This window comes from Octodon degus, unplaced genomic scaffold (genome assembly GCF_000260255.1).
Source record: "Octodon degus isolate 3935 unplaced genomic scaffold, OctDeg1.0 scaffold00113, whole genome shotgun sequence".
In the NCBI taxonomy this organism is placed as follows: domain Eukaryota; kingdom Metazoa; phylum Chordata; class Mammalia; order Rodentia; family Octodontidae; genus Octodon; species Octodon degus.
The window spans coordinates 7,504,163-7,513,675 of NW_004524689.1; the positions used below are offsets into that span (position 1 = coordinate 7,504,163).

General features: G+C 47.4%; 1 protein-coding gene across 1 annotated transcript in view; it reads right to left on the minus strand.

The window, feature by feature from the left end:
- Mtor (mechanistic target of rapamycin kinase) overlaps positions 1 to 9,513 on the minus strand; it is a 128,350-nt gene that overhangs the window by 7,131 nt on the left and 111,706 nt on the right. Inside the window, exons 46-53 of the mRNA XM_023699389.1 lie at positions 8,370 to 8,505; positions 7,650 to 7,797; positions 7,028 to 7,150; positions 5,456 to 5,538; positions 2,405 to 2,477; positions 1,933 to 2,007; positions 1,430 to 1,565; positions 557 to 622 (exon numbers count right to left, since the gene is read on the minus strand). Coding sequence (XP_023555157.1) covers positions 557 to 622; positions 1,430 to 1,565; positions 1,933 to 2,007; positions 2,405 to 2,477; positions 5,456 to 5,538; positions 7,028 to 7,150; positions 7,650 to 7,797; positions 8,370 to 8,505 — 840 coding nt within the window. The remainder of the gene's footprint in view (positions 1 to 556; positions 623 to 1,429; positions 1,566 to 1,932; positions 2,008 to 2,404; positions 2,478 to 5,455; positions 5,539 to 7,027; positions 7,151 to 7,649; positions 7,798 to 8,369; positions 8,506 to 9,513) is intronic.

The following is a 9,513-nucleotide window of genomic DNA, read 5'->3' on the forward strand; positions in this document are numbered from 1 at the left end:
CCACCAGGGGGCGGGGCTGGCTGGCATGTGGTGCTGGGGGATTGAACCGCAGTCTCTGTGTTTTGCTTAGCTTAGCTTGTTCTAAGTAGGTGCCTTAGACCACTGAGCCATCTCACCAGCCCCCAACTCAATATATTAAAAATTACCCTAGCCCAGTCACCGCTGCAGGTCAGGCTAGACTCGGGCTGATACTCACACATACCTTGCACTGTTTTTCTATCTAGATCAAACACTTAGACAAAAATTTTGGAGCTTGAAGTACCCATTCCATTCCTGTCAAGACTGGAAATACAGTACATATTTTGGTACTTGGGGCTCAGCAGTATTTTAGGCCATGCTTCTGAAGTGCAGTAAATGCCTGTCGGTGACACATTAGCAGGGCAGCCTCTCTGCCAGGCGACTGCTGCCAGGAATCGTGAGGAAAACACGCTTACTGTACTTGCTTGGCACTCTGCAGCCAGGATGCTTTGGCTCACCACCCGAAGGCGTGAGGCTCCCCGCACCTGTGCCCTAGGTGCGCCTGGCCCAGGTCATCTCCCTTGGGGTCAGCACTCACCTACGGACTGGCTCGCAGAGTAGGAGTCTGTCCTTGTCCTGGATCTCTTGTTGCCTTTGGTATTTGCTAGGGAAAAAAGAAATGGTGTTAAAAAGTGCTTCAGATTTTCACTTGAAAGAAAAATCTCGTGGACATATTTCATTGAAAGCATGGAAATATCTCTTTTCTGAAAGCTGTACCCTGAACAGTGAACAAAGGCAGGTCACTCAGGCATAATCAAGGCTGTGACATGGGCTATGAGATGCAGGGGGCGGCTCTGCACTGGAGCCCTGCGTTTAGACCAGTGATGGGAACTTGTTAGGAACTTTCACTGATGCAAACAGCCGGCTGCGGCATGTGGGCCACAGGTTCACCACCACTGGTTTAGACAATGCAATGAGTAATGTAAGATGGAAGTCTAATTTAATTACAGTGGATCAGAAGCTTCTTATTTATAAAGAGTAGGCAAAGACGCTGCTGTCTCGAAGTTCAACTGTGTGTATTTCTTGTTAAAAAATCTAGTTTAGGCCTACCCATTTAGGACCCCTCCCAGAAATCTAGGAACTAGTCTCTCCTTATTTCCAATAAAATTCTCCTCACTCAAAAAAAAAGTCCAGCTTAGTACTTACTACGATGCCCAAACAAACAGTAACTAGGGTAGCTTATCCAGAAAAGTATCTTAATTAATACCTAAGTCCATAGTGGGAGTTTATATTCTAGCTAATAAAAATACTTGCAATTCCCTTGGCCACAGCGCTGCTCTAGGAAGGCAAAGCAGCAGCTGGGTAGCACGTCTCAGCTCCTCTGGGAGGGCATGGCTGGAGAAACCTGGTGTGCTGATCTCTAGCCACACAAGGGTGCCAGGCACAGCCCCATGCACTTGGTGACACTTACTGTCCATGAGCCTCCAGTTCAGCAAGGGGTCATACACAAAGGCTTCCAGCACGGCCATGACGCTGTCCTTGTGTTCCCGAAGCACTTCCATCACTGTGTGGCAGGTGATTCTGTAGTTTCCATCCAGACCTGTTACCTAGGGAAGGCACGGAGCCACACGCCCTGGGATTTACTAAGTGTGGTGCTTTGTGCCTTCTGACCAGCAGCAAGAGAGCACTTGTCATCTGCACTTAGCAAACAGACCCAGGTCACTGTTGATGCATCAACTGGGACCCTCATGGGAGGAGGCAGGGCGGGGGTGTGATACATCTGGGACCAGGTCTGATGTGAAAGTAAGACTTTCAAGACCACTCTGAGCACAGTGGGAAAAGCTACAGCGCTGCCACAGAAACTGCACAGGCGATCTGGGGAATGATACATTCTATCAAGCAAGTCTCTCCTCAGAGAAGCTTGGTGCTGTGTTGGTCCCATGTCAAAGCAGCTGGTTCCTAACGTCCACTCACCTCCATAGCATTGGTCAACATTCTCGTTAGTCTAAATGGAATCTTCTCTGGAAACTTCTCTCTGGTCATAGCAACCTGGAGAATAAGGAAGGGTGAGACCAAACCTCACAGTGATTCACAAGACAGCAGAGTGAAGTGTTCAAGTGAGTTTGGGGGTAGGCCTTGTGATTTCAAAAATGACTTTGAAAGACAAAAGAAAAGAGAAAAGAGGACAAAGCGTGCACGACCTAGGGCCCAGGCTCCCACACAGAGTAGGCTCAGAGAGTGTGTATGAATAGCAGGTCTTGCCTGGGAGTCAGTCCAACGCATGCATAGGTTTCGTGAGACTGACTTTCCATCTTGCAGCGGGGAAGGCTGGGGCAGGGAGGGCCTTTGGGCTTCTGCCTGAACTATCAGAGGAGTGTGCTTGTGGTGGTTTTCAGAATGTGTTTCACTGCAAAGCAGCCCCCGAAGGTCTCCAACATGTGCTCACCTCAAAGCAGTCCCCGAAGTCGATGTGCAGGATCTTCCCACTGAGCCGGTCCAGCATCAGGTTGGATGGGTGCCTGAGAAAGAGGAGAGAGCCAGGGTAACCAGGGCAGCACTGGTGAGTGAATTTAGTACTAATACTCCAGGTCTGGACTGGGCTAATGACAGTCCAAATGTCAGCTTGCCCCACTCACCTTTGTAAGTTTAGTTCAAGTTCTTGTTCCCTCTATCTCTGTGTGTGTGTGTGTTTGTTTGATTGATTGAGTGATTGATTGATTGATTGATTCTGGGGATCAAACTCAGGACCTTACGTTTGCCAGGCAGGTGCTTTTGCCGCTGATCTAGCTCCCTGGCCATAGTTCTGTGTTTTTAATCCTTTTTTTTTTTTTTAATGAGCAGAATATATTTATTGGGAGAAAGAAAGCTCCTGTCCCAGAGAGGGACAGGAGGGGGCCCCAGCAGATTGTCCCTGGGGAGCTGTCTCTTCCAGGGACTTTTATAGAGGAAAACCATGCAGTGAGGCGGGTCTAAAGTGGTGGTGGAGAAGACATGGAAACTCGCTTAGGTGGCATGAGGTGGGACAAGACTACAGTCAACCAATGATTACAAGCACCACTGCTGTTTTTAATCTTGATAGAATCTAACCCTGTTGCCAAGGCCAGTCATGAACTCCTGGCCTCAAGCAATACTCCGGCCTCAGCCTCTGGAGAGCAGGGACCAGAGCACTATGATGCTGCCCCCAGATCCTCAACTGGAACCAGGGAATGAACTCAGGCCCTTGTGCTTGCCTGGCAAGCGCTTGTTCTACTGAGCCATCTCCCCGGCCCCTTCAACCGTTATTGGAAAATATCTCTGAACTATTTCAAGCTCGTGTGGGCCAGGATGGCAGAGCTGAGCCGTTCTGACACAGGCGCCTGGCCTCTAAAGCCTGAAGTAGTCATCACCTGGCACTTCACACAGATTGTTGACTTCTGTACTGGGGACAAAACACGGATTTTTGTTTGTTTGTTTTGTTCTAGTTTCTAGAGACAGTGTGTGCCTATACAGTTCAGGCTGGTCTTGAACCTGCGGTAGTCCTCTCACCACAGCCTCCCCACCGCTTGGATTACGTGTGTGTGTGCAGGTGCCACCACACAGGCTCTTGACATGAGGATTTACCTGTGGGAGACACAGGCTGCCCTACTGCCCAAGAGTTGGCTTCGCCCAGGTCCTGGGTCACACGATAGCTTCTGGGGGTGACAAGGCTCTGTCACTGCTATGGGGCAGCTATCATACAGTCACCTCTTCGAATGCCAGTCCAACCAGGCAGCAGCATCTGGTTGCTGTCACCAGGCATTCTACTATGCCTGTTCTGTTTTCAGACGGTCTGGTTCAGGCACCACGTTGCCCAGGCTGAGCTTCAACTTGTGATCCATCTGCCTCAGCCTCCCAGAGTGCTGGAATTACAGGCATGCACCTCCACGCCTAGCTGGGCTTTTTTTTTCTCATCTTTTTGAGACAGGGTCTCATTATGTACTTCAGGCTGGCCTTGAGTTCACTTTGTAGCCCAGGCTGATCTCGAACTCACAATGATCCTCTTGCCTCAGCCTCCCAGAGTGCTGGGATTATAGGTGTACAACACTATACCCAGCTAGACTTTTCTTAAAACAAAAATTTATTATTTTTGAAGAGTAAAATTATTAAATTTTTTACTTTCACGTAAGATAATTTCAAAAGATAAGCAGTAATCATAAAATAACTAGTTTTTTTTTTCTTTTTCTTTTTTACGGTACCAGGGATCAAACTCGAGACCTTGCACTTGCCAGGCAGGCAACTTGAACTAGTTTTCTTTTTTTTTTTTTTTTTTTATTTATTTATTTATTTATTGTGTGTGTGTGTGTGTGTGTGTATGTGTGTGTGTGACCAGCTCAGCCCACCAGGGGGCGGGGCTGGCTGGCATGTGGTGCTGGGGGATTGAACCGCGGTCCCTTGTGCTTTGCTAAGCTTGTTCTAAGTAGGTGCTTTAGACCACTGAGCCATCTCACCAGCCCTTGAACTAGTTTTCTTTACTTTTTTTTTTGGAGACAGATCTCGCTATGTAGTTCAGGCTGGCCTCGAACACAAGGCAATCAAACATCCTGTCTTACTTAACCTCCTGAGTGCTGGGATTATAGGCATTCGGTACCATGCCTCCCTGAAAAATGTTTTTTAAAATCAGTAAAATCAATTTGTTTTTTAAATTTTTTTTGGTGGTACCAGGGATTGAACTCAGGACTTTCTGCTTGCCAGGCAAACACTTATTCCACTGAGCTATCTCCTTGGCCAAAATCAATTTGTTTTAACATGTTCTCCAAAACACTGAAATGGGCTATAAAGAAAGTTGCCCTTAAACTAGGTTCCCTCTACCAAGAAAAGGTTTTGTGATCATCAAGGGTGGCTCCAAACCTGTGACCCTTTTGTCTCAGCTTCTTGAGTGCTGGGGTTATAGGTGTGTGATATCATGCCTGGTTTAAATTTTTTTTTTTTTTCCTGGTACCAGGCATCAAACTCATGACCTTGTGCTTGCTACACAGGCACTAAATATGTTTTATTAGTGCATATTAAGTTTATAAAATAAGCAGCTTCAATGCAGTATTTCATTCACACATATAATACAGTTTAATCATTCCCATCCCTGTTATTATCCTCCCTCTTTATTCCCTAAACCATGGTTGTGTTTCCATCAAATTAAGTTCTGCCAGCATGGATAATGAAGCCTGGAAAAGAAGCTTAAAGCACAAAGCACAAAAATACAGAGCTGGGTGTGGTGGGCCATGCCTGTAATGTTAGCACTTGGAAGGCTGAGGCAGGAGGATCACCATGAATTGCAGGTCAGCCTGGGCTACACAGTAAGTTCAAGGCCAGCCTGAACTATTTAATAAGACCTTGTCTCAAAAAACAAAACCAAACCAACCACAAAAACCCAAAAAAGAAGTATGTATTTAGCAGAGATCATGACCTCACTGGAAAACAAAGGGACACTATTACAAGAAACATTAAAGACAAAAGAAGACTGAAACAAATTCAATTCACTCACCTATCTCCCAGGCCCAAAATATATCCAACCATCGACATGACCGCTAATGAACGAGTGTAATTGGTTCTTCGGTCAAACCACACCTACAACACAGGCACACATGAAGCAGGCTCTGCAACGTATTTGTCCCCTAACCCACTGCTATTTTCCAGAACAACCAGCTAGGGTGTGTAATGGAATAAAACCCCATTCATAATTAGAATACCAAACTCTGCCTTAGAATAAGTGTAATTAGAAATGTGCTGGATTTAGATGAACAGATAAACTTTTCTTAGGAATGCAAAGACTTGAGTAAAGGAAAAATGTATTTCAGAGCAGGGCATGGTGGGCACACCTGCAAGCCCGGCACTTGGGAGGCTGTGGCAGGAGGATCACTCAAGTTCGAGGCCAGCCTGGAATGCATAGTGAGTCTCAAGGTCAGCCTGAACTATGTTAGTGAGATCCTATCTCAAAAAAAACCAAGGAAAAACAAAAAACAAAAAAACAAGGAAAGAAGGAAAATATCTATTGATTATGAAGATGTAATATCTTCCCAAATTATTTGACACTCTTACTGTAGTTTCAATAAAAGTTCAGTGACACTGTTTTAAGGACCCTGACAAAATGACCTAAACTCTATGTGGAAGAAAAATACACGAACGTAGTATACTGCTATGGTAACTGAGGAGAACATGCAAAAAGAGCAGCGACACTAAAAGCCTTAGAAAGAAAGCCAAGGGCACGGAAGGATTTACCGTATACTGAAAATGGGATCCTTTAAATACCAGGGAGAGGGTGCACCACTTAAAAATAGTGTGGTGGTATCAACTTATGTTTAAAAAATTAGTTATGTCTTAGTCTTAAATTCTAATTGGGATTAGAATTTAAATGTTTAAAGGCTTATAGTTAAGATTAAGAAAATATATACAAAGATGCATAAGCTTTACTTTTCTTTTTTTTTTGAGACAGAGCCTCAGCTTTGTCATCCAGGCTGATTTTGAATTCACAGTGATCCTCCTGCCTCAACCTCCCAAGTGCTGGGATAACAGGCATGCGTGAGAGTACTCTGCTGGTATCTTCTTTTGAAAATATCTATTTTGCTGGGTGTGGTGGGCGACCTGTAATCCTAGAACTTGGGAGGCTGAAACAGGAGGATTGCTGCAAGTTTGAGGCCAGCCTAGATTACATGAGTTCAAAATCAGCCTGAAATACATGGCAAGACCATGTCTCAAAGAAGTCTTGTTTCTGGGGCCGGGGAGATGGCTCAGTGGAATAAGAGCTTCCCTGGCAAGCACAAGGGCCTGAGTTCAATCCCCAATTCCCCCCACCCCCCAAAAAAAAGTCTGTTTCAAAAACATTAACATAATTAAAAAAACCCAAATGAACAGGAAATTTACAACACATGTGAAAAGATAATTGGTAATATATAAAGGGCGGAAGCGCTCTCATACATAACAGGAGAACTGCAAAGCACTCCCTCAGACGTGCTAAGCTGCAGGGCCACCCTTTGCTTTGTCATAAAAGCATGTGCACAGCCCACCGCAGCCTCCTCTCCCCAGCAAGGCCTGCTCACGCGTCCCACCGGCCACCCACCTCTGAGCTGGGGCTCTTCAGCCACAGCAGCTTGGCCAGGTCGTCCCCAGCTGTGTTGTTGACGGCATGCTCAAACACCTCCACCTTCTGCATCAGAGTCAGGTGGTCATAGTCTGGAGCCATCTGTGTCAGATAGTGCAGTCAGAGAACAGCTGTAATCTAGGAGGAAACAGGCTCGGGCCCAGGGAGAGTTGGGTTCTAATTCTGCCAAAGGACACAGCCAAAGGGACAAGGGAAATAGGGATGCCGTGGTGGTCACTCTAACTGGACGAGCACAGGTGCTTCCGGAGGACAAGGAAGGGACTCTAAGACAAGGCTCCTCATGCAGGGGAACACAAAAGTTTGGGGTAACACACAGCTCTATTTCTTACACATCTCCTAGGCAAGGTTTGTCGAGTGCGTTGTGTACTTTAGGCTTGACGCTATCTGTCCAGTAATTTCTGGGCTGTATGGCCCTGTGGTGCTCTAGAGGTTATCTCCTTTAGGATTCCCCTTACTAAGCCTTCTTCAACAGCAACTTCCCTCCCACAGATCTTGCAGCGATGCACATACAAAGGTGAACCAGAAACTAGGGAGTGGCCTCTGAGCCCTGCGGGACTTGGGTGGCGGCCTCATCACGTACTCGCAGCATGATGCGATGCTCGATGTTGAGGAGGATCTTCTTCTTCTCCCTGTAGTCCCGGATGAGTGCGTGCAGCGTGTCACAGTGGGGCACCCAGCCAATGAGGCCCGAGTTGGTCGACAGAGGGATGACAGCGTACCTCTGGATGCTGGAGTCCACAGAAGCATGGCAGCAAGAGAACACATCTTTGGTCAGCTCAGGGAACAGCAGACTGGCCCTGGCTGCAGCGAGGTGTGCAGTGTGTCAGCCTTCGTGACAGCACCTCAGAGGCGAGGTGCCTGGACCACACAGAAGCCGGGTCTTCCTAGCTTGCCCAGCTCTAGGGCAGCACTGAGGGATTCTTTCTGAGGCTAACACAACCCCTCAGTGTAATACCATGGTCTCACTGGGAAGAGGATCAACGGAGCTGAGCACAGGTAAGGTTTGTCTGGGCTTTGATCCCCTAAGGGGTAAAATACACCAAGTTTACACTCTCCAGTCTAATCTCACATCACTTTCTTATGGAGACTTTGGAGGTTGTTACAGGAATTTCCCACTGAGGGCACCCTAAAAATTCTGGAGAATCTTCTTCCTGTGTTAGGTGCCTGGATACTGAGAAGTTTCTGTCAGGGACATGCTTTTCTAACTGATTTGCTAAAGACATGATTATACAGATGGATACAGTGAAAATAAGACAGACAACTCTTCAAAGCTTTGCTGTCTTCATGGTGCTCTGAATACCTGAGGTTTTTGCGCAGGGACGTGGGGTCATTGGCCAGAAGGGTGTTGACCAGGCCGAAGAGCTGCATCACTCGCTCGTCCTGCCGCAGGTCTTCATGGCCTTTCAGGAGGAAGACAAACTCATGGCCGTTGCTGCCTGCAAGGAATTGTGGGAGCAGTGAGAGCAGGGTGGCGGCTTTGCTACCTGCTGGCTATGGCTGGCTATGTACGCCAAAGTCACGGACGCTGTGAACACCTCACCCAACAGATATACTACAGATATTGGGAAAAATAACAGCTCAGCCTTTCACAGTCCCTTAGCCACCAAAACTGTTCAAAGTAAAACAAAACAGCTGTTTCTGAGAACCAGGAATGATCGCGCACAGAGGTTCTCTGCAGCCTCTCCTCCCTGGCACATGCTGTCTTATCTTCAGATGCCTAACTCTATGGGCCACATCATGGGGTCCGGCTGGATGGGACCAATGAGGGCACAGTGGGTCAGGGGACAGGAAGAAGGTGAGCTCAGGATAGCTGCTCCCCAGCTGACCTGGCGCCAGGTCTAGAGCCGCCACATCACTCCTGTCTGGAGGGGCTCTTCCCAGGGGCCTACTCTTGCCCTTTCAGGTACGGAGCGAGGAACTAGGGGAAACTTTCAACGTGCTTGTCCTGGGAGCTCCCCTGACTCAGCTCATGTTTCTGGAGGCACTTTTTTATTTAACCACCTGGGAGCAGTGGTGGGAGGCACGCCCATGATCCTAGCTCTGGCAGGCTAAGGCTGGAGGACTGAAAGTTCGAGGCTATCCCAGGCAACCCTGGCAACTTACCCCAGCCAACCCTGTCTCAAAATAAAAAAATTTAAAAACAGGCTGAGGTAGCTTAGTGCAAAGGTTCCAACTCCAGTAATGGGAACCAAATAAAATACCCTGAGGGCGTGAGTGAGTGACCATGTCTCTGTATTAGATGACACTGACCCCTGGAGAGAGTATCACCTGTGGACCCCAGTTAACCAGCGCAAGCAAGTAACCGCTATACTTACAAAATAGTATTATTAGGAGTGAGAGACCACAAGATGTCACCAGAGCACTCTGGCCTCCCTCCACTGTCCCATGGAAGTAACATCTATTCTTAAGACAAATCCCGGGGCCGGGGAGATGGCTCAGTGGAA